This window comes from Crassostrea angulata, chromosome 1, assembly GCF_025612915.1.
Source record: "Crassostrea angulata isolate pt1a10 chromosome 1, ASM2561291v2, whole genome shotgun sequence".
In the NCBI taxonomy this organism is placed as follows: Eukaryota; Metazoa; Mollusca; class Bivalvia; order Ostreida; family Ostreidae; genus Magallana; species Magallana angulata.
The window spans coordinates 49,949,018-49,973,889 of NC_069111.1; the positions used below are offsets into that span (position 1 = coordinate 49,949,018).

The window sequence follows — 24,872 nt, forward strand, 5'->3', positions numbered from 1 at the left end:
TCATTACAGGGATACTAAATAACAAACATATCCGATATCTACATTTTATTTCTGCCTGGTAAATTTGAATTTAAACAAATTCAAAGACATTGGTTTCCTTGTCTAAATCCACAGACAGTCCGAAACAGTGGGATTACTCTGTACACGGGATGATATTTCTTACTTTTCCGTCTCAATTAATGGAGAAAGGTGGGAGAAATTCGTAGGATGCTTGTTCGATCTGTCGGCGGTTTCCGAAAGCCTAAAGTCTACGCCTGTGTCAATGAAAGAGACATCATTACTCACTTGCACTCTCTTGCAATAAGCACACAGAGGGCGCATACTGGAAGATCGATTGGCGACTGTTTTGCGACGAGTAAGTGCGATCATTGAAATTGAGATTGCTCAGATATTACATAAAAAAACTGTAAGAAAGATTACTGAGAGCAAAGATGCGATTTTAACATTAGGTATAAAGAGATTAATGTGCGATCTTATTGTGCTTTTAAGTGGTCGTGGGTGAGACTGCTTATCGTTGCTATCATTTAAGAAACTGTTTTGGGTTTAATTAAAAATTTGAAGAGATTGTGGAGAGATCAAGGTGATGACTGGGCGACTGTTCAAATTTTTCAACGCTCTGCTATCTCTTAAGTCTCTGTCTGTGTAGGACCGGAGGGGGAGGGGCTGGGGATATGCATGATAAGAGCGCAATAAAAACCCAAGTGGACCATGGGCGACATCGCTCACCTGAACAATAGTTCTTGTATCATTCTATTTCGAAATGTTTTATAATTAATAATTTCTAAAAAATATTATAAAACTCTCACATATTCTTTGAACCGATCCCGATTGTAATTAAAATGATCCTCAACAATATTATAAAAAAGTTTTTGCACGATGTCCAGGTTGTTTATCAGTAAAACGGTTTCTTTCATTTACTGATCTTTTAATATTACATATTAATTAATCGGAGTAAACTGCAGTATATTTGTAAAATTTCAATTTTCAAACATTTCTGACCTGTATATATCATCTTTTTTTCAATCAGGATCGGATCAAATTTATTATATTTTTAAAAATTTTTGCATTTCGTTAATGTCTTAGTGATTTAAGTGACTATTTGTTATTCTTTGTATTTAATCCATGGATTTAAAAATACAAATAATAACAATTTAATTATAGACACATTTCTTTTATTTAAAAACAACATATTTGGCATATATGCATTCATAATTATATAAGACAACAAATGGGACCAAATTTTAAATAAATAAATTCTTAAATACCCTATTTGCAGGATATCCATATAAAATAATTAAAAGCCCGTATTGGACTCTGTTTTGTGAAATGGTTTTTCAAATAGATTCTTGATCAATCGAACAAATAAAATATTGATGTGTCGATAAACTTATCACCAGACTACACCTGTATTTAACTATGGAAAACTTATCACTAAATTTTCTTTTTTTATCTGGAGACTTCTTCAAATAATTATCTAAAAATCTACATAATCTTAAGATGCTTGTATAATAATATCACGAATTGTAGCATTGTTGTTCTCGAGATGAAGATTTTTAAACACTTTCCTATATATTTCTATGTTGAACTTTTAACCCCTCATGGGACTTTAGTATTAGTTCGGGGTCACGATTTTAACAATTAGAATATATACACTATCTTAGAATGTTTGCAAAGTTGTATCAAAGTTGTAGCATTGCAATTTAAACATTTTCCATATATATTTTATGTTCAAATTTTAACCCCTCTTGGGACTCCAGAATTGATCCGGGGGTTACGATTTTAACAATTTGGAATCTACACTATTTGGGGATGCTTGCATAGAAATATCACAAATTGTAGTATTGTAGTTCTCGGGAAGATTTCTTTTTAAATTTCCATTATATATTTCTATGATAACTTTGAACCCCTTTTGGGGCCCCAGTTTTATCACAATTTTAACAATTTAGATTTTTCACTATATATACAAGCTTTGGTATAGATATTGGCATTTCTGGTTCAATGGTTCTTGAAAATAAGATTTTTTTAAGACACTCACCGTTTTGCTAATATCGCCATTAAAAAAGGTACTATGTACATTATTTTAACAATTTTATTCCCCTTTCCCATAAGGATGCATTGTACCAAGTCTGGTTAAATTTGGCCATGTGGTTTTAGAGAAGAAGTAAACAAGAGGCCCAGGGGCCACATTGCTCACCTGAGCTACAATTGCCTTAATTCTGATCAAATTAGCAGTACAGTATCAAAATACTGTATCTTGACAACTAAGTACAGTAGATCTTGTTAAAAAAAATTGAAAATCTGCCAACTTTTATCCACCTCTTATTTATTCATTGGTCTTTTGTTGTTGTACCTGTAAGAAGATTTTTCTCTATTCCTATATACCCCCCCCCCCCCCCCCCCCCCATTTCGTGGCCCCAATTTTCTCTAGGGAATCATGGTTTCATCAAACTTAAATCTGCATAACCTCTGCTTTCACACTAAGTACTGAGTTTTTGACCAAAAACTTTCCCAGAATATTTTTTAAAGATTATCTCTTTATATTCCTATTTAAAACTTGATCCCCTTATTTTGGCCCCACCCTACCCCCGGGGACCATGATTTGAACAAACTTAAATCTACACTATCTGAGGATGCTTCCACTCAAAGTTGAGCTTTCCTGGCCTAATAGTTATTGAGAAGAAGATTTTTAAAGATTTTCTCTATATATTCCTATGTAAAACTTGATCCCCTAATTGTGGCCCCACCCTACCCCCGGGGACCACGATTTCAACAAACTTAAATCTACACTATCTGAGGATGCTTCTAATCAAATCTGAGCTTTCCTGGCCAAATAGTTTTTGAGAAGAAGATTTTTAAAGATTTTCTCTATATATTCCTATGTAAAACATGATCTCCAAATTGTGGCCCCACCCTACCCCCGGGGACCATGATTTGAACAAACTTAAATCTACACTATCTGAGGATGCTTCCACTCAAAATTGAGCTTTCCTGGCCTAATAGTTTTTGAGAAGAAGATTTTTAAAGATTTTCTCTATGTATTCCTATGTCAAACTTGATCCCCTAATTGTGGCCCCGCCCTACCCCCGGGGACCGCGATTTGAATAAACTTGAATCTACACTATCTGAGGATGCTTCTACTCAAATTTGAGCTTTCCTGGCCAAATAGTTTTTGAGAAGAAGATTTTTAAAGATTTTCTCTATATATTCCTATGTAAAATTGATCCCCTTATTGTTGCCCCACCCTACCCCTGGGGACCACAATTTGAACAAACTTTAATCTACACTTCCTGAGGATGCTTCCATTTTAATTTGAGCTTTTCTGGCCTAATAGTTTTTGAGAAGAAGATTTTTAAAGATTTTCTCTATATATTCCTATGTAAAACTTGATCCCCTTATTGTGGCCCCACCCTACCCCCGGGGACCATGATTTGAACAAACTTAAATCTACACTACCTGAGGATGCTTCCACTCAAAGTTGAGCTTTCCTGGCTAAATAGTTTTTGAGAGGATGATTTTTAGAAATTTTCTCTATGTATTCCTATGTAAAACTTGATCCCCTAATTGTGGCCCCATCCTACCCCCGGGGACCACGATTTGAATAAACTTGAATCTACACTATCTGAGGATGCTTCTAATCAAATTGGAGCTTTCCTGGCCTAATAGTTTTTGAGAAGAATATTTTTGAAGATTTTCTCTATATATTCCTATCTAAACCCTAATTGTGGCCCCACCCTACCCCCGGGGACCATGATTTGAACAAACTTGAATCTACACTATCTGAGGATGCTTCTAATCAAATTTGAGCTTTCCTGGCCTAATACTTTTTGAGAAGAAGATTTTTAAAGATTTTCTATATATATTCCTATGTAAAAATTGATCCCCAAATTGTGGCCCCACCCCACCCCCGGGGACCATGATTTGAAAAATCTTTAATGTACACTTCCTGGGGATGCTTCCATTTTAATTTGAGCTTATCTGGCCCAATAGTTTTTGAGAAGAAGATTTTTAAAGATTTTCTCTATATATTCGTATGTAAAACATGATCCCCTTATTGTGGCCCCACCCTACCCCTGGGGACCACGATTTGAACAAACTTGAATCTACACAACCTGAGGATGCTTCCATTTTAATTTGAGCTTTTCTGGCCAAATAGTTTTTGAGAAAAAGATTTTTAAAGATTTTCTTTATATATTCATATGTAAAACATGATCCCCTTATTGTGGCCCCACCCTACCCCCGGGGACCACGATTTCAACAAACTTAAATCTACACTATCTGAGGATGCTTCCACTCAAATTTGAGCTTTCCTGGCCTAATAGTTATTGAGAAGAAGATTTTTAAAGATTTTCTCTATATATTCATATGTAAAACATGATCCCCTTATTGTGGCCCCACCCTACCCCCGGGGACAACGATTTGAACAAACTTGAATTTACACTATCTGAGGATGCTTCCACTCAAAGTTGAGCTTTCCTGGCCTAATAGTTTTTGAGAAGAAGATTTTTAAAGATTTTCTCTATATATTCCTATGTAAAACTTGATCCCCTAATTGTGGCCCCACCCTACCCCCGGGGACCATGATTTGAACAAACCTAAATCTACACTATCTGAGGATGCTTCTAATCAAATTTAAGCTTTCCTGGCCTAATAGTTTTTGAGATGAAGATTTTTAAAGATTTTCTCTATGTATTCCTATGTAAAACATGATACCCTAATTGTGGCCCTAACCTACCCCCGGGGACCATGATTTGAACAAACTTGAATCTACACTATCTGAGGATGCTTCTAATCAAATTGGAGCATTCCTGGCCTAATAGTTTTTGAGAAGAAGATTTTTAAAGATTTTCTATATATATTCCTATGTAAAAATTGATCCCCAAATTGTGGCCCCACCCCACCCCCGGGGACCATGATTTGAAAAATCTTTAATGTACACTTCCTGGGGATGCTTCCATTTTAATTTGAGCTTATCTGGCCCAATAGTTTTTGAGAAGAAGATTTTTAAAAATTTTCTCTATATATTCCTATGTAAAAATTGATCCCCTTATTGTGGCCCAACCCTACCCCTGGGGACCACGATTTGAACAAACTTGAATCTACACTATCTGAGGATGCTTCCATTTTAATTTGAGCTTTTCTGGCCGAATAGGTTTTGAGAAAAAGATTTTTAAAGATTTTCTTTATATATTCATATGTAAAACATGATCCCCTTATTGTGGCCCCACCCTACCCCCAGGGACCACGATTTCAACAAACTTAAATCTACACTATCTGAGGATGCTTCCACTCAAAGTTGAGCTTTCCTGGCCTAATAGTTATTGAGAAGAAGATTTTTAAAGATTTTCTCTATATATTCATATGTAAAACATGATCCCCTTATTGTGGCCCCACCCTACCCCCGGGGACAACGATTTGAACAAACTTGAATTTACACTATCTGAAGATGCTTCCACTCAAAGTTGAGCTTTCCTGGCCTAATAGTTTTTGAGAAGAAGATTTTTAAAGATTTTCTCTATATATTCCTATGTAAAACTTGATCCCCTAATTGTGGCCCCACCCTACCCCCGGGGACCATGATTTGAACAAACTTAAATCTACACTATCTGAGGATGCTTCTAATCAAATTTAAGCTTTCCTGGCCTAATAGTTTTTGAGATGAAGATTTTTAAAGATTTTCTCTATGTATTCCTATGTAAAACATGATCCCCTAATTGTGGCCCTAACCTACCCCCGGGGACCATGATTTGGACAAACTTGAATCTACACTATCTGAGGATGCTTCTAATCAAATTGGAGCTTTCCTGGCCTAATAGTTTTTGAGAAGAAGATTTTTAAAGATTTTCTCTATATATTCCTATGTAAAAATTGATCCCCTAATTGTGGTCCCATCCTACCCCCGGGGACCATGATTTGAACAAACTTGAATTTACACTATCTGAGGATGCTTCTAATCAAATTGGAGCTTTCTTGGCTGAATAATTTATGGGAAGAAGATTTTTGAAAAATACCAACAAATTTTCAATAATTCTCAATTATCTCCCCTTTAAAGAGGGCGCTGCACTTCATTTGAACAAACTTGAATCCCCTTCACCTAGTGGTGCTTTGTGCCAAATTTGGTTGAAATCTGCCCTGTGGTTTTTAAGAAGAAGATGAAAATGTGAAAAGTTTACACCAATGGCGACGACAACGACGACGACAGACAACGGACAAATTGTGATCAGAAAAGCTCACTTGAGCCTTTGGCTCAGGTGAGCTAAACATGTGGAAAGTTTACAGACGACAGACAACAGGTGATCAGGATAGCTCACTCATTGAGCCTTCGATCATATGAGCAAAATACCATTCACATTTTGTTTGCCGTTTTTCACATTCGTCTGTTGGATTTGATTGTTGACTAAATGAGCACCATAAACAGTTTAAAGTAGTCACAAAATTCACCTCATCTTTGATATACAACAAAAAATATTAAGACATACTCTATTTTTATTGTTTGATTTTTAAATCTGAATTTGATGTCAAAATTTGAATCACATGAACAAATGATACCATCACAGAATAATCATTCATTGCACTGAAATAGGTATATAACATAGAAGTACAATCTTATCCATGTATGGAAGTGGCTGTCATAAAACACACATACTAACATACAATAAATTAAAAGAGTTGGGTCTATCACAATTCAAGTCCACTCTTCTGTATGTATATAGGTAGAACTCATTTAGCACACACAAACTAACATTCAATAAATTAAACAATCTGAAAGAAAGGAATGTAAAATGATAAAAGTGGTCATTTTGTATTTGTCAAAAGACATAAATTTTATCACAGATATTTGGGCTGTGACGATGACCTGAGTATTATCTATTTTTAGTCCTGATATTTAGCTTGTAGCGGCCATCCTTTTAGCCTTGTATTCGGGGTAGGTTCGACAAGCTTTCTGCATCATGGTCAAGAAAGAAGGAACACCAGTCTAAATATAAAACAACAATAAATTTGACCTTGTGCTCTTTCCATTTAAACAGAGTAATTCATAGCTATGCACTCAATTTCTTATTATGTTATTCAAGTTTGTCAAGCCTAAAGTTAAATTCCACCTTGTATTCTACTCACTGAAACTGAGAAACTTGTATATAAGCACATCAACATTATTTAAGATTGTGAAGCTTGTATGTATACTGATTCAGGTAAACTAATAACATTTTTTCCCTCTATTTCATCATTCACTGTCATTGTTTACAATTGTCAGGGTAAAAGCACAAGAATACTTGCACCTACCTTAGCACCCCAGTTGATTAGCCATGTGGGTATCATGCCTTTTGGATTGTCATAGTATCTCATAAATGCTGAAAAGAAATAAGCAAAATATGTTTTTTAAAAACACATTTAAAACATCAATGCATCGGATCTAAATGTTAAATAGATTTAAAAATAGGAGTTTAATTGCTCTTTAAAAGAAGCTTTTTAAGATACATTTTCAATTTTCCTTTCTTTTGTCTACTGTGACAATTGAAGCATATAATTCTTGTCATTAAATTGGGGGGGGGGATCCCTTCCTGCTTCCCCTGCATATTACAATTTTGTTAGATGTGTGTTAACACTGACCTTTGGACCCCACTTTGCCGTCTGTGGTGAGGACACAGCTCTGCTTGTAATCGTCTACTCTGATCACTCCAGACTTCTCGGGGATTTCTGAACACTCCACACTTTTGGCCATCACTGCATACACCTTTTGTCCATTGTGTTCCAATTCCTTATATTCTCTCTTGTAAACATACTACATTTCTAGTTAAGAATCATATATTATTAAAAACCAAGATAGCACATTAATAATTTTTTCATGAAAAATGTGAGCTGTCAGAAATAACTATTTTTGTACATGTATTAGTTTATTTTTATTCCGTAATACATGCATGTAAGAGCACCAGGTTGTGGGGATTAAGTAATAGTAAAATTTTCAAAGATATGTTTATTTGTAAAAATTGAACCAGAGAAAAGTACATGTATCAGCATGTATTTTAAATTGCTGGTTAATCATCATTCTCTGAATAAAATGATATACAGATTTCTGATAAGATAATCTTATCTATTTGAAATGTACTACTGTAGAAGCAGAAATATTCGTTGAGGATTTAATTTCGTTATTTTCGTTGGCAGTAGAAATCAACGAAATTAAATCCATGACGAATTTTTAACCAAAGTAATAATGAATACAAAGATATCATGATGTGACGAAATTAAATGCCAACGAATTTTATTTGGTTTTAAAAACAACGATATTTTGACCCAACGAAAATATGTGCTTCTACAGTAATTCTTTGATTTCTATAAAATGTGTAGCTATTAGTCATTGATTTCAATTAAAGGATACATCTCTATGTGACATCGGGAACGGATAGGCAACATCCCAATAAATGACTTTCATACCGTTGGCTTCTCGTTCATACAATTCTACAAAGAAACAAATCTATTGTTAGTGTATGTAAAAGTGTCCCATCAAACAGTAATCTAATCTTTAGAAAAACATTGTATCCCAGAACATTTGTAATAATAAACATACATGTGTAATACAAGTACTTATCTAAGTTCCTTACAGATTTATCTAAGGAATAAAATTGCTCATCTTGTAGCGGTTTTATAAGATTAATTCATGTACATGTACTTATTTAATTTCATTACAGATTAATCTAAAGAATAAAATCGCTCTTCTTGTACCAGTTTTATAAGATAAATTAAAATTTTATCAGTCCATTTAAATGTATAGAACTTTGAAGGTTTATCTATAGGAGAAAACAATAGACAAAGTGAAACCACAAATCTCAATCTGTCATATATTTTTGGAAATGTTTATTGATGCTGAGTGGTTACCTGAGACATAGCTGTCCCATTTCTTCCTGTACTCCAGGTCCAGGTAGACTTCAGAACATACATCAGGTGGACAGTCATCTAGGGTCCCATACACTTTGTACTCATATAGTCCTGATCTCTGCAAAGCAAATACAGGATTACAAACCAATGAAATAGGATTGGTGGTAGTGATCTACATGTCTATTTCTCTTTTGATGGCAGATACAGCAAAACAATCAACACTAATACATGTACTCCATTCACATCCTTTTAATCACCAACTACTGTGACATACACATTGTCATGCCCTCTTCAATTTTAAAACCCAAGTATGGCTGCCTTAATTTCTACATGGGAAATTAAGGTCCACTTTAGAATTTTTTGTTTAAAAAATAATTGTCCCTTTAAAAATGCTTTTACTTAGGCAATTTTTCATTTCTTCATTAAAGTTTCATTTGTATTTATTATTAATTAAAAGGCATAACTGACATCAACTGAAATGTGTCTTACATAAGATTCCCGGTTGTATTTAAGGTGGCAATTGTCATTTTCAGAGAAAGAAGTCACTCAAAAAAGAATTCTTAGAATGTACTTTAAAACATTTATCCAAGTTTTTAAAATCAGTGATTAAGCATCTGGTTGAATTAAAATGCCCAAAAAACCATTTTTCATGTTTGTTTTTATTACAGTTGAGTCAACCGAGTGTGTCGATTGCAATGCTATTGTGCATTACAGTGTGACTTATGTAACAGATGGCAGCATAGAACCTGCAACAGTGGTAATTATTTTAATCAATTACTGGCATAAAATCCTATATATCAGTGTACCATGTAAATAAGATAAATTAATCATAAAACATGACTTTTGAAATCAGAATGTTTTATTTTTACAGGTATTACACAGGAAGAATACAGACGGCTGAGTACGAGGAAAACTTTGACTGGCATTGCGTGAATAGCAGTAGACAACAGACAAATGAGGTATTAGTCTTTGATACAGTGGTAAACAATATAAGTGTTATAAAACTTAAAATCATATCTTATAAACATACATTTAATGTTTAGTGCTTGTTCAATGTTCTGCTTTGTGTACTTATAACCATCTTCAGACACCATTTGCTTATTCATGAATGTTATGTTTATGAATGGCTTATTTATCATTTAATTCATCATTATGATAAGGATTCTCTTATTTACATATCAACAGAGAAGGAGACTTTTTACTTATTTAAAAATGTACAAAACTACAACTAGAAATAAAAAAAATTCATAATTACCCTGAAAGGGAAAAACTTTGTAAGAAATGCTATCTTTTTTCGCATTGTTTATTTCTTCATTATTCTATGATAAACTATAAAACTTACGATTAGGTTAAAAATGTCTGAAAATAATAAATAATATCTCTGGCCAAAACGACTAATGGTGAAACGATGAACAGCCAAAGGCCAAACCTACTATGGTCCGAACATATATTGAGCTGTACTAGTGAAGGACCAAAATGACAGAAATCATTTCACTTCAATAACTGCATAATACATGTAACCAATGGTTACTAAACATGGTGAATATAAGAAAATCATGTCTAATTCTTTTTTTTATAGATCTACCACAATACAATATATTCTATGCACTAGGGCTATGTAGCGACTAGCTATTAGCTCACTGGTAGGATTTTGCCTGTTTCTCATTTATTTACAGGAAATTGATAAAATTGCCGACTCCTGTGGAAAATTGATTGACAAACTTATGTTAATCAGTGTCTGATCAAGAAGTCCAAAAAGCACAGAAGCAGTTATTTGATGAATACACTTATCCAATATCATTTGATTTATATCATTAAATTATTAAATATTTCAATTAAATTAATACCTCGTTATAAAGTCTGTATATTTTGACTCCGTGGCTCTCCGTGAAAAATTCCCATCCTTCAACATCAGGGGTGTCAAATTCTCGGACGACGCTTTCAAACTCGAGATCGTTAAATACATTCAAAGTCATTTTTGAAGACTAAATAAATCTAAAACCACTCAACAGGCCAGTAAATAACTTTACAATATGGAATATGTATTGATGATCTGATCTCTTTAGACGTTTCAGCATGTGTCTGTTTACTTCCGGTAATCTAGCAACGTAAACAAATAAAACCCAGCATGGTTGGAAGTCGGGAAAACGAACTAGAGACGCGTTACGACATGCAACGACGGTCGAGTGGCGACAAGTGTTACTGTATCGACTTTCACCCATATTATTCAATATTTTAATATGATTCTACCAAAAGTAATTCTTTAATTACCCAGACAGAGTATTGCAACTTTTAACATTTCTAAGGGCATGTCATATTTTACGCAAATCAACATCAGTCAGTGCAGAAAAAACGACTTTTTTTTAAAGAACACCTTATATTTGTGAAACCTGCTAAAATCAAAAACATTTAACAGAGTCGATAAGTCTTTGAAGATCCGTCAAATTGATGCAATTTCATAAATCAAGGAAATTGATATATATTTGATATTTTGTTGAATGTCAATTAATTATGTTTGTATGCTTTTCGTTGTTATGAGTAGACTATTACCATGCCTACATGTACTTTATTGCACATTGAAAAACTGTAACACCATTACCCCCATAAATTAGGTACATTTTTTAAAAACACAGTTTTCACGTAAGTGCCGACAGTTTTTCCTTTGATTTTTTAAAAATACTTTCACAAATGAAAAAAAGTTTGGCCTAATACCCCCCCCCCCCTTCCGCCACTACGTGTTTGTATTATACTATCCCACATGGTTGTGTTTCTTGATTCTTTTACAACTGTTTCAAGAAACTCGGTTGGACAAATGTACACCCTTTTATAGATAATGATCGGCTCTCTTGCACCAATTTTCAAGCAGCCTAATTTACGTCATTTACAATGTATGCCGTAAACATAGTCACTCTGGAGTTTTCAGTTTTCTCATTTAATTTACTCAAATTAATGAGCATTACTTATTTTAGTCTGAAGTCAAAAATGATTTGTCATCTTCTCATTAAAATAAGTAAAAGGACTGTTTTCAGCTAATTAATAGATAGATAGATAGATAGATAGATAGATAGATAGATAGATAGATAGATAGATAGATAGATAGATAGATAGATAGGTCGAAGAACTATTATAAGCAAGATCAGTACTAGTCTAACTTTAAAAAATGTAAATCATCGTTTATGATTAAAAAAAATTGAAATGAAAAGAAAAGAAAATATATACATGTAGATATAATATATATCTCTTTCTATATAAAAAAAAAAACCCTCTCTCTCTCTCCCCCTCTCTCTCTCTCCAAACTGCAGTGCGTATATATACTTTGATATGTTACTGAGAGCCCAGTGAGAGGAATGTTAAGTGTGACCGAAATTAGTCTCTTCAAATACATTTTGGGGTTAACTACTAATTAAAGTAAAGCTAAACGTAAGACGATCGATTCTAAATGCAATATATAGTAAAACATTATGTTCATTGTAAGCATTTACTTACAATAATGAAGGTGCACTAAGCTCATGCATCCAGTATAGTTTGAACAACACACCAAAAGCAATATGCATGTACTTGCATTTCTTCTTAATCTATGTTTTCCATCTTCGCTAGCAACAGGTTTACGATCGTGAACACTTGGCTAGTGAGGGTGGTGTTTTCCCTGTTTGTTGTTGTTTTTTTTTTGTTTGTTTTTTTTTAAAATTCACTGCGCATCCAACAGGTAGCAGCAAGTTATGTCCCTTGAACAGAAGCGCCGTAAGGTTTACTCAACCTAACCATACATATTCGGGTGAGCTAAATAGGAAAGGTCACATGGTAACAGGCTAGGGGTCAATGTACAACCAGCGAATAACATTACAACAAAGAAATCGGCGACAGAAGCCATGTCAAAGTAAGATATTAATGTTTTGTTTGTTTACTTGCCGCACTATTTATAGAGATGGAAATCGATATATAGCTAATCTCTCTATGCTGCTTGAATACAAACTTGGACACACGTTCATATCTCTTATAGTATACTATACATTTATGTTCTTTATGTAAATACACAAAAAACACTTGTACATTCCGTTTGAGTAACGTGTGCATTCAGATAGTCATGCAAGTTTGCTTCAAGGTTATCTAAATAGCCTATTTAACTCAGCTCTGTGTATTTGAGTAAGCCGGGGTAGGGATTATTGGCATGTTATGTTATGTTCTTATTAAAATTTGAAACATATATGCATTGATTGAAAACGATGTTTGGGTTTTTTATATTGGCTTTGGATAAACACTTATCTGGCCAATTAAAAACTAAACATCAAGAATTACTGAATCAGTGAAGTCCAGAGAGAGAGAGAGAGAGAGAGAGAGAGAGAGAGAGAGAGAGAGAGAGAGAGAGAGAGAGAGAGAGAGAGAGAGAGAGAGAGAGAGAGAGAGAGAGAGAGAGAGAGAGAGAGTTAATGTTAATTGTATCGGGAGTAAATAACAGTACTTTTTTCTTCGTATAATATTTCCAAATCGACTGATCTTAACAAAATATTTTTTAAGTAGTTCAAAAGTTTGAATATTGTTGTATTTTAAGAAAAAATGCATTTCTTGATTGATTATAATATAGAGACAAAATTGATTTAAATTCGTATGTTCATAAGTTTGCTTTTATCAATATTATTCACAAGAAATAGAGGAGAAATTACTTGATCTAAGTATCTTTATAATGCCAAAATTTCAAGAACGCTTAAAAACCAAAATTCTTAATTTTTTGTTTAATACAAGTTTTTTGTTGAGTTAAATCCTCCTCATTTTTTCTCTTTAAGGAACATTAGTCAGGAAAATAGTGGTTTAGACAGGAACTGCCGAATTCAACGCCGAGATGACGCTACTGAAAATGCGTCTTTGTTGCGTCATCCAAAGACACAAAACAGTTTGGACAATCTGACAGAAAAAGAATACGAGGATGTCAAATGTGGAGATATCTGTGCGGACTTTCAATGCACAAGAACTGCTCTCCTTAGTTATTTCTTATCGTTGTTTCCAATCGTAAGAACCTTACGTCATTATGACGTCAAGAACGATCTCCTCAAAGACGCAATCAGCGGTTTATCTACCGCCTGTCTCCATTTTCCTCAGGGTATGGCATTCGGAATACTCTCCTCTCTTGCTCCTAAATACGGACTTTTCACTTCGTTTTACCCCGTTGTTTTGTACGTTATTTTCGGTACATGCCCGTTTGTGTCGATCGGTACCAACGCTGTGATTGCTTTGTTCACGGCAAATCTCGTGGAGAGTCACGTGACGATGCCACCATCCCACACAGGGGGCACAAACAGTACTAACGACAGCATGACGTTCGTACAAGTGAACGATGTAGACTTTGTGGAGGCCAAGGCGGCTCTCGCTGCAGGTTCTTCCTTCATAGTCGGTGTTTTACTTCTGGTTTTGGGATTACTCAGACTTGGATTTATTTCATCATATATGTCTACCCCATTTGTAAGTTCATTCACGACCACTGCAGCCATCCATATTATCACAAGCCAAATACCAAAGGCAATCGGTGTTCATATACCATTAATCAGTGGCACAGGGAAACTAGTCATTACCTATATTGAAATTTTTAAAAATATCACCACTGCTAACGTAGGTTCAGTAGTAACGTCCATTATTTGCATCATTGTCTTGATTTTTGTAAAAGATTTTATAAACGAAAAGTTTAAATCAAAATTGTATATGCCTATTCCCATCGAATTAATTCTTGTGATCTGCGGAACTGTTGTGTCATACTTTGGAAAGTTAAACCCCACGTTTGACATTCCTGTTGTAGGAAGTATAGAAGCTGGACTCTCTCCTCCATCGTTACCGACACTCAAACCCGGTATTATAGGAGATTCTGTCGTAATTGCTATTATTGTGTTTGTTCTCACCATCTCGATGGCAAAAGTCTGCGAGACAAAAAATACCATCAATACGAACCAAGAACTAGTGGCTTACGGTATGACCAATCTAGGTGGTTCTTTTTTTCGATGCTTTCCATCCTGCGTTGCACCACCTCGAACTATTTTGCTGAAAACCATGGAAGCAAAGTCCACTCTCAATGGAATCTTTTCTGCTGTCATTATTTTGCTCATTCTATTGTTCCTTGGAGAATATTTTCAATATTTACCTCTACCTATTTTGTCCATCATGATCATAATGTCAATCAAGAACCTCCTCTTACAGTTTCGACAATTACCAAGGCTGTGGAAACTTAACAAATATGATTTTACCGTCTGGATAGCTACACTTCTTAGTGGTGTGTTCATCGACTTTCCATATGCTTTGTATTGTGGCGTGGGTTTAAGTATATTCCTTGTTGTTTATCAAAGCCAGAGAGGGAAATTTGGGCTGCTTGGAAAATTGAAGAATGAGGACTTATACGTGGAGGAATCACAACAAACAACTTCATATCCGAACGTGAAAATTTTCAAGATGGAATCATCACTTTATTTTGCTACAGCCGAATCATTCCGAGAAAATTTGTATAGACTTACTTGGGATCCCAGAGGGATGGGGAAGGACCCAGAGGAAGTAACGGTGACAGTCAACAAAACCCCTGCCCCTGACGGCCAACAAACCGCAGATCTAGAGTGTGAGCGTATGGAAACAAAGTACGTTATTATAGATTGTTCGTCATTCAACTATGTAGACCTAACAGGGATGTCGGCTCTTTCTGCAGTTGTCAAGGAATACAGACTCGTTGGAATCGAGGTTCTACTAGTGAGATGTACAAACAGTCTCTTGGCCTTGATGAAAAGATCAGAACTTTTGGAAACGGTGGGAAAGGACCATGTCTTTCCTGACATCGTCGATGCCATCACTGTAACAGCTTCAGATAATTACTAGTACGAGGGTCAATCAAAAAATACGAAGACAATGTGGCTGTCAATCATATATTTTTCATTAAAGTCAACACTATCAGATTTATCTGTGCACCAACACTTATGTTATTGATGTGTGAAGTTTTAGTCCATTTGATGAAACGGTATTTTTGTTACCCCTTTTTAAAAACAACATGTTTTGTCACCACGGCGCACGGTAACGTTCAAAACATGACGTCAATATTAAACACACACAGTTTATAGATAAACCCCATCTTTATATCACGCTTAGTCTCTTGTGCCTCTCTTCTTACAATTTAAAATTGCACTGAACCACTTAACATCTTATTTGCACACATTTGTTCGAGAATCATAAGTTAGTTCTTCAAAGTTTTCATTTTCTAACAGTCTATCTCTTGGTTTACTGTAACGATAACCCTGAACGTCGGTTGACGTTACTTATTTTTTTAACAAATATTTACAGATATTCGACTCTCTTTCGGACTGTTTTATATTCAAAATACAATTACCACGACTCCCACAAAATTTTTTACAGTTAAACACAAACTTGCAAATAATTGTTGACTTATTTTTTTGCACCATTGAGCATTTTCACAGCTTGTGTCGGCTTTTTCCTGGGTTAAATCCATTTTGTTTGTACCTCTCGTTGCGCCGTGACGTCCGGCGACGTCGATGTTTTTAGTCAATTCTAAAGAGGACTATCTGTCGTTAGTAACTAATATCTGTTCGACAAAACAATATATCCCGTCTTTATTTGGAACATAGAATACCGAGACAAAACTTAATTTAAGGTTTCAATATTATTTGATTTTAAGCCCAATTTATAGAGATATTACTTTCAACATTATATGGTTTATTGTTGACATAACACAAATTTTGACCGTGCGCCGTGACCTCATTTTTGCAGGATTAGATTCTAAATAATTCTTAGAAATAAAGGTATTTATTAACTTTTTTTCTTGCAAATTGTTTGAAACTGTTGTTAAATTATGTCTACCAAATTTAGTAATGATATGACGTTAAGTAACATAGCTATGACAAAAGTCTTCGTATTTTTTGATTGACCCTCGTAGTTATGTATATCTTATTTAGAAGTACGTGACCTGTTTTTAGCGTTTACAATGAACAATACAAGGTTCTGTTTCCTTTTAGTTTAAGAAAGCTAAATTTACAACAAATTACCCATCATATCTACCTGTAAAATTTAGATTTGTATATTTTTATCTTCATACAGAACTTTTCTTCCGAAGGGAATCAATATAGTCTAACAATGCAAATAAGCGCATCTAGCATCTTAAATTTCTAAATACCATAAGCTTCAACTTTTCTCAAGCAACCTCATTTGGTGCAGTGAAATAGAAAATCCATCACAATTCCGTTGGTTTTTATTTCATTTCTTTAGTCATTTGAGGTATTATACTTTTTTGGAGAAGTTTTTGATATCAACTGCAACTGTTCTCTTGATTTATTTTAAGATACAGAAAATCCATGCCATCAATCATTTTAAATTTAATAAGTTTCATTTTGCCAAAAATTGACACACGTAGTTACCCACCAAGCCAATAATAGTGCAGATATCTCTAAGCAGCGGCTGTCAGAAAATAAATATTTCTCCTAACCGGCACCAACCGTACACAAGACCATATTATGTATATGTAATTTGTTACCATGTCGGCACGAGTATCAGGATGGCCAAAAGCGGCTCTTGCAGCCTCGGGATCTTCAACTTTAATTCGTCGGTGTTAAAAGATTGCACAGAATGGGATCTTTAATCGACCGTTGCTAGAGCTAGTTAAATACATATGTGTAATTTTCTTGGTTTTTTATTTTATCAAAACAACTGGCAATACAAATTGAATGTACACACAAGTCATCCGATTTTAAATATTGTTGAAAATTTGCACTTGATATTTTATTAAAGAACCTTGTAAATATGCATAAAGAAAATAAAAAGACAATTTTTTATGTTTTTTAATAATTCATCTCTCTCTCTCTCTCTCTCTCTCTCTCTCTCTCTCTGTTTGTGTGTCTCTCTCCCTCCAACATATTTTGCTAATTTTGTGCAGCATTTTTTATGTCGTATTAAGTTAAATACAACGGTTTGTAATCTCTAAAAGGAGACCTGCACATGCCACACTTAAAATTCATCATACCAATACACTCCAAGCAGAAGGCATGACCACACGGCAAAACATTTGACGGTGGCCGATCCATGCATATTGAACATTCAATGGTATCATGGTCAACCTAAACAAAACAATTAATGTCAATCTTAATCTGAAGTTTTGTAGCGGAATATACCAAAAAGTGAGGCTCATTTATCCTTGCAAGGAAAAACAAACTAGACGTTTCTTACCCTTTTAATTTTAACAGGTATTGTGCACTTGTCGTTTCCATGTTCGTTTTCGGCATAGCATTCATACAAACCAGCATCAGCAAGATCAGTATCATAGATTACCAATTTGGAGGCTCCATCGATATACTGCATCATTGTTTTTCTACTTCTCACTACAGGTTCTCCATCCTTGAACCATGCGACTTGTTTTGGCATTGGGAATCCTCTTACTTTGATCGCCATCTCTATGGCTGTACCATTTTTAATATTTACCGCTTGCGGAACGTTTTCAAATGATGGCAGCTCAGCTGTAAAAAAGTTCTAGAATCTCAATTAAAACATTAACATATTACTAGTATGATGGTATTACATTATTTGTACAAGCCCAGTTCAACCATTGACTTCGCATATTGCAAAGAAACAGTATAGAAAATGTATAGGATATGTTTCTTTTTCCCCACATTAGTACAATTTGTCATCTTACCGTCACTGACGCTGACGTGAAAATCTACAGATTCTTCTTTTAATTTATGAGGGTCAGTTCCCGATTTAGCCAAACAGGTATAGTCACCTTCATCTTTCTTTGTTGTACCATCAATTCTTAACGAAGCCTTTCCGTTCACAAACTTGATTGCTATTTTGTTTTTGGCGCTGCTTAAAATCTTGCCTTGGTGAAGCCACGACACCACTTCCGCATTATTGACGACTGCCTCTGTATAAAATGCGTCTCCTGAATGCACGGTAACATCATTTGGTTTTATTGTAAACACAGGTTTCACTAAAATTCACAAACAGTTATACATTAACCAGATACTCTCTGTTGACACCGTACTTAGTATTCAATTATAAAACGTGAAAAAGGGAGATAAAGTAAAATATACAACCGTGATGCACATAAATGAAGAATGATTCTTTGATTTCTTTTTTATTTCTTCCATACTTCTCTGCTACACAAGTATATTCGCCGTCGTCCTGAAGTCTAGCATTACTCAATGTGAGCTCAGCTTTTTGGTTGGACTCGTCAAACTGTTGGCGGAATGTCGATGATATCCGAATTACCTGGTCCTTTCCTTTGCACCAATAAACATTGCTTGCGTTTCTTACATTAGCAAAAACAGACACCACTTTACCAACATCAACAGAAACATTCTGTGGGGGTGTTATGAAAGTAAGCTCTGCAAAAAAAAATTTACAGTCTAATGAAAGTATCGACAGTTTACTGTGAAATCATTAACTTTTGTGGACTCAATTTTTGTGGAATTCTTGGTTACCTCTCATCCTAAAACTAACATTCTCAACGAATAAATAAATTATGGTGATAAAATCATATTTTCTGTTGTAGGCAAAATAAAATACACGAAATTACGTCCCCACAAACCCGTAAAAATGAAGTAATCCACGAAAATTGGCCCCCTCGACTTTGAATGATTCCACAGAAGTTTCATTAAAAAATATAGTCTTTTTTATTCATTTCTATCGAAACTTTTATTTTCGTTCTGAGAGAAAACGCCCATCACAGGTTCTTTTTAAAAATTCATCACAGAAGACACCAAAGTGCAATAAAGAAGGAAAAACTATTTTTGAAACTGTCAATACTAAGAATATAAAACGTATTTGGTCATAGTGTAAGTCAGTCAGCTGAATTCAAAATTCACTGTTAGGGATTTTCAAAAACACCTACTAAAAATTGTAGGCCTTCTAGAATATAAAACATTTGTATTATCATAGTTTACCTATACTCACATAACGTTTATAAATAAAACTCTGTGGTGTTCAACAATTAGAATACAGTATCGTGATTCTAAGCGAATTAATACTTACTTGAAGAAAAATTTGATGACGTATCCAAATAGCATCTTTTGTTACCTACAAATATTCAGATTAAATTAGATAAGATAAAAATTTTAAACTACTTTAAATGCACTTTACATTGGGAAGTTAGTCTTCATCATTCAAATCTTTAAGACTGTTATATTATGGATCTTGTTTTCATGGTTGCATTGAAACTTTTTTTAATGTTTTCTTTTCACCGTGCAGTGTGATTAAAAATTTATTTGAGTCCATATCGGGCAGCCAATATATTTTGGATTCTGTATTCAATGAATGCAGTTGTACACGCTTTGTGGTCCTTATATTGGCTGAAGTATTGACTTATTATTCCTTAAATCGTACTGATAATTTCCATATTTAGAAAATCATTGTGAATTGCCTTATAGATGTTTAAGAAAATTTTCTATTGTTTTGTTATTTTGAATTTATCTACAGTTTTTCTCTTAATTAAAGTTACTTTGCCTTTAAATCCCTTGTATGTTATATGCATCTCACTCTACTCTGTTACATAAATGTAACTAGGAAAGGTTCTTGATAAGTCATTAAGTCATCTCTATTTTTAGCAGACTTTATTGATTTATTCTATTTCTGCAGTTTAGACTAGCTGGATTTATTTGGTGGGAATTTTGAGAATACAATGCACATGACCCAAAGCTTCAATCGAATTAGGATGTTTATACATGTACATACATATTTATTGGATTGAACGTTACTTTATAAATGTAAATTTGAAAGTGATGATTTGAGAAGAGTTTTTACGGTATCAAAATAAAAATTGTTTCGGAAAGAACTTAATGGATTACCGGTATACATATAATTTTATTTCAAACAAGTTGGATTTGTAAACTACATGTATTTAAGGTAAGTGGGGCTGTATATTTGTTATCAAGATTGGATCCAAGCATGCAGATATGGCATAATTGAAAAAAAAGTTATTCAGTTACAAACTTTGTCATAGTTTAAAATGACACCAGAATTCGAAAACACAATAGAACAGTATATTAAAATTTTCTGAAAATCTTTTCTGTACATGTACAATGTTTCTTGCTATATCATATAATGCCGAATCAATTCATATAGAAACACCTAATGTTTACATCTTGGCTTCCTGTTTGACAGAGATAAGTAAGTGATAAGGAGCTTACAACAAAAGGTGGTGAGCAGAAGAATAAAGAAGAACATCAGCGTGAAAACTGCCATACAGATGGTTATGTAGAAGGACCAGCCAATCTGTGGAGCACGCGGTAGCTGAGCCACTCCATGGGCAAATGTAATCACCGTCGAAGTCTCTAATATAACTTAAAAAAAACAATCTTAACGATTATACTATTTTTAATTCTGGATTTCTTTTCATTACAAATAAGTATGATAGTCATATTCATGTAATGTGTTTAATAAACTCTGGCAAATATTCCTATTGTTTACAAAACAAATAAAACTAAACTTAATTTTTTTTTTCAAATATTACACTTACACTGAAGAAACGTTCCTGTAACATTGATTCTTGCTAGTATCTTTGTCTTTCTGTCAGTCCCGCAGCATTTACTTATTGACGTCACACAGAACATCATACAAATGAATACCAAGGCACAGGCGCTAATCAACAAATAACGGGTGCCCAACAAAAGGTCTGAAATACAGTTGTGCAATTCCTTAAGGAGGCTCGGTGATCAACATATCATCATATCCATCTTTATTTCAAAAATGATTAGTTTAGCTATAAACCGTTATTTAGTAAAGAAAAATATCATTTCTTTTAACTTCAAAATTTGAATGTTTTCCTATATTGTTACTTAGATCTCTTTCTTTTAAAGATAGTCTTATAGTCTAAACAGGGCCACGGTCATCCTGCCCTTTTAAACACACACAGAGAGAGAGAGAGAGAGAGAGAGAGAGAGAGAGAGAGAGAGAGAGAGAGAGAGAGATTCTATTAGACATCATATAACAACAAGTCTTCATGGTTCACAAGCATTATAAGCGGAAGTAATTAGTTGATAAAAACAGTTTAAATGGGTCTTCTTACCTGTAAAAATTGAAATAAAAACTTCCTTATGGTTTTTTGCTTATTCAGATTGGGCAATAATACAAAATTATTTTGATCTTCGCAAGGCATTGCCCATTGCATTATTTATTTGGTTATGATACATGGATAAAAATATAATAAAAAACTCAATCCATAGAGTATTTTATGATTTGACACTTTATAAAAAGTAAAACATGTTGGGGTTGAAGAAAGAAATTTAGCTAAATAATAAGCCAAACACTTGCAAACAATCTTTCTTTAAGAAATAAGAGTTGTATATCATTTGTTTTTAAATGCATTTATACTTAACTCCAACTTCACACCATTACCCCTAGCTTAGGGGATATAAAGTTTGCAACTTGGGCTTCGTTACTTATCTTTACTATGCCGTTTTAATATATTGTATTGAAAAAAACCTTTGGAATAATTGATTTGATAATAGAAAACATCTTTATTTGTCAGGACTAGATATCTCATATGGAACCGAGTCTAGTGGAAGACTGTTGAAATTATAAACTAAAAACCACAAACTTGGTTCAGTATTCTATCTAAAAGGATGTACTAAAATGATAATGTTTACCTTCAATTGTTTGAAGCTGAGACGTAACATCTTGGCAAGTGCTTGTGTTGTCAACACAATACTTAAATACCCCGAAGTGGTAACCATCTGCATCCACCCAATATTCCGTAAATAAAGCACCGATGAGACAAGAAAACTTGATAATATAAACCACAACCAAAGAGCTGAGTAACCGTTGCCGCTTCTCCATATTCGGAAATGTAGGTTTTGCCATGCAGTTTTGTTATAACTTTAATCTTCATATTTTTTTATCTACTAAACTCGTAAAAGGAAGAATTTTTTTTCAAATCGGTTAAGTTTTTTTTTTTTACCTTTCAATACCTTTAAATGAGCTTTTATAATGAATGCAATACCATCCTGGTTAGATAGATTCGTTAGATACGTTCTTTTCCTTTCTTCCCCATTACCACAAAGAGTACACGGCGGGTGTGACCAGTCAGCCGAAGATATTTACTCCTCCATGGCACCTAATCCTACCTCTAATTTTTTTAGAAGTCTGTGTTTGCTCTGCTCCTGTTTTGTAATTTGTCTTTGGGCTTTTGATTTTGAACACTGTTATCATCACATATCGTATAACTGCTCTTAAGAAGTCTTGTTATTATACTACGAACAGAAAACTACACTTCTTGATTACAGCATACAAGTGTATGTGCAATAAATCACAATATCCACACTTACATGTAGCTGATTAAGTTGCTTGTCTGACATTATTTCATATTATAGACTTTTGCTATGGTACAATTATGACTGTTCCAAGAATTATGATGTTAATTTTAAGATTCCAACGTTGATAAAAAAATACTCGAACTACTTGCCTCTTGTGTTTAACAATTTTGTTGCATCAGTGTAGGCACACGCCATTTCACGCACTCGGTTTTCTTGCTTATTTCTGCGTTGGTTTTTTTTTTATCAGGCTTTGGGCCAAACATGCCTGCCAATGCCTTTTATACAACATTGCTTGTTACTTTGACCAAAGACCAACCATATATAGCGAATATTTTTTTATTTGATTTGAAGTTATTTTATTATGCAAATATATATTTACATAAACTGATTAGTCAGCAGGCAATGCCTATGTAAGCGTTCTCCACAGGGTGCACGGTAATACATATAATGTGCAAGATATAAATGACAAATTAATAATACACTTATTAATAGAATAGTGAATGATGAAGCATAAAAATATATGCAAATAAATATAATATTCAGATGGGCTAAAAAAGAAGGTTGGCAAAACCCGGTTTGTGGAAAAAAGAAAGAGAATTTTTTTTTTAAACCTATTAGTACAGTTACGGCATAAGTATACTAGTTTTGTGTACATGTATTAGATATATATAGTTATAGTTAAGATAAATACATTAAGCTAAATCTCTTAGATTTTACAATATAGTTATGAACTAATTTCAATAGTACAGTATTTTCATCATATGATATGTCATCATCTCAAAATAACTAAAAATATAAAGTTACTGGTTTTTGTAAATCTAACATTGATATTTTATGTAACTGAATCCATTATATGGCTCTGAAAATTTAGAATAATATCAAGTTGGTTTATTTCCCGTCTTTCTCTGTCAATAGCAATTCCAAGACAATATGGCACCGGTTTTGTGCTTCTTAGTAAAAAAGACATGCGTATTTATTGAAACAACATATTATAAAGCTGATATTGTTCGAATTTGATATAGAACGAGTTTTTCTAACATAATATAGTATATTTCCGCGTAGCATTCAGTGAAACAAACATATTTTTACGTAGACAGTATGGTCAAAGAACCTTAGAAGTGTTTTGTTCTGTCGAGGACCAACACTTTTTTGTTATATTATTTGAATAAAGAGATACAAAAAAACTTTACAGCCGCTATGTTGCCGTCTGTGACTTGCCTTTCACCGCTTTTATCATCCACTTATGCACATAATGCAGTAAATTTTTTTTTCAATGAGGCTTCGTCTAGACCTATACTAAGCATCATATTTTACCTACTTTGCAGTCATTAAATCTATGCATTTTTAAAGGCAATAAATCCTTATTTTTTTAGTAGCTCATTGTAAAACCGCATGTTTTACTATTTCTTTTTACAAAAGATTTGAATAATGCACAAAGTGACATAACTCGCATATAATACAGATATAAACATAATAAGCTGGCTTAAGATAATCGATTTCTTTGCCATGGACCACGAGAGACTTTTACAGCAAAGGGTAGATAATTCATATTGATCTACCGCAGCGTCCACTAGAGTATATACATGTATAAGTACTAGTAACCAACCATTCAATGCGCATGATATCGTACCAGATCGTTTGCAATAGACGATCTGCTAGTTAAGCGAAAAAGACAAATCCTTTACATATATTTGATTGGCCACATTATGTCAGTCTCGCAGAGTACGGCCA

The 24,872-nt window shown here is 33.9% G+C and overlaps 3 protein-coding genes across 5 annotated transcripts; 1 reads left to right on the forward strand and 2 right to left on the reverse strand.

Annotated features, from left to right (window-relative positions):
- Positions 1-6,463: 6,463 nt before the first annotated feature.
- Positions 6,464-10,933, reverse strand: LOC128188648 (phosphatidylcholine transfer protein-like). Its single transcript, XM_052859829.1, has 6 exons — positions 10,716-10,933; positions 8,869-8,986; positions 8,372-8,451; positions 7,606-7,777; positions 7,279-7,346; positions 6,464-6,973 (listed from the first exon to the last, which is right to left on the reverse strand). The coding sequence occupies exons 1-6, from the start codon at positions 10,842-10,844 to the stop codon at positions 6,884-6,886; spliced, it is 657 nt and encodes a 218-aa protein (XP_052715789.1). The 5' UTR covers positions 10,845-10,933; the 3' UTR covers positions 6,464-6,883.
- Positions 10,934-12,588: 1,655 nt separating this feature from the next.
- Positions 12,589-17,670, forward strand: LOC128185580 (sulfate transporter-like). 3 transcript variants are annotated; one of them, XM_052855184.1, is made up of 3 exons: positions 12,589-12,745; positions 13,650-14,322; positions 14,654-14,794. In XM_052855184.1, exons 1-3 carry the CDS (start codon positions 12,738-12,740, stop codon positions 14,660-14,662), a joined length of 690 nt encoding a protein of 229 aa, XP_052711144.1. In that variant the 5' UTR covers positions 12,589-12,737; the 3' UTR covers positions 14,663-14,794. The 3 variants fall into 3 exon arrangements, with proteins under 3 accessions (XP_052711144.1, XP_052711130.1, XP_052711136.1); XM_052855170.1 differs by having other exon boundaries at positions 12,593-12,745; positions 13,650-17,670; XM_052855176.1 differs by lacking the exon at positions 12,589-12,745 and having other exon boundaries at positions 14,200-14,322; positions 14,654-17,670.
- Positions 16,818-24,777, reverse strand: LOC128185602 (peroxidasin homolog). The gene is made up of 8 exons (XM_052855195.1): positions 22,476-24,777; positions 21,347-21,502; positions 21,018-21,170; positions 19,864-19,908; positions 18,927-19,217; positions 18,527-18,820; positions 18,064-18,350; positions 16,818-17,954 (listed from the first exon to the last, which is right to left on the reverse strand). Exons 1-8 carry the CDS (start codon positions 22,687-22,689, stop codon positions 17,790-17,792), a joined length of 1,605 nt encoding a protein of 534 aa, XP_052711155.1. The 5' UTR covers positions 22,690-24,777; the 3' UTR covers positions 16,818-17,789.
- Positions 24,778-24,872: the final 95 nt, after the last annotated feature.

Excerpts from the sequence above, each read along its gene's own strand:
- LOC128188648 (XM_052859829.1), bottom strand. The coding sequence starts at position 10,844 with ATGACTTTGAATGTATTTAACGATCTCGAGTTTGAAAGCGTCGTCCGA. Across the intron at positions 7,347-7,605 it reads CGGCAAAGTGGGGTCCAAAG|CATTTATGAGATACTATGAC; the intron begins GTCAGTGTTAAC and ends ATTTCTTTTCAG. Across the intron at positions 6,974-7,278 it reads TAATCAACTGGGGTGCTAAG|ACTGGTGTTCCTTCTTTCTT; the intron begins GTAGGTGCAAGT and ends TTTTATATTTAG.
- LOC128185602 (XM_052855195.1), bottom strand. The coding sequence starts at position 22,689 with ATGGCAAAACCTACATTTCCGAATATGGAGAAGCGGCAACGGTTACTC. Across the intron at positions 21,171-21,346 it reads TACAGGAACGTTTCTTCAGT|TTATATTAGAGACTTCGACG; the intron begins GTAAGTGTAATA and ends GTTTTTTTTAAG. Across the intron at positions 18,821-18,926 it reads CTTCATTTATGTGCATCACG|TGAAACCTGTGTTTACAATA; the intron begins GTTGTATATTTT and ends TGTGAATTTTAG.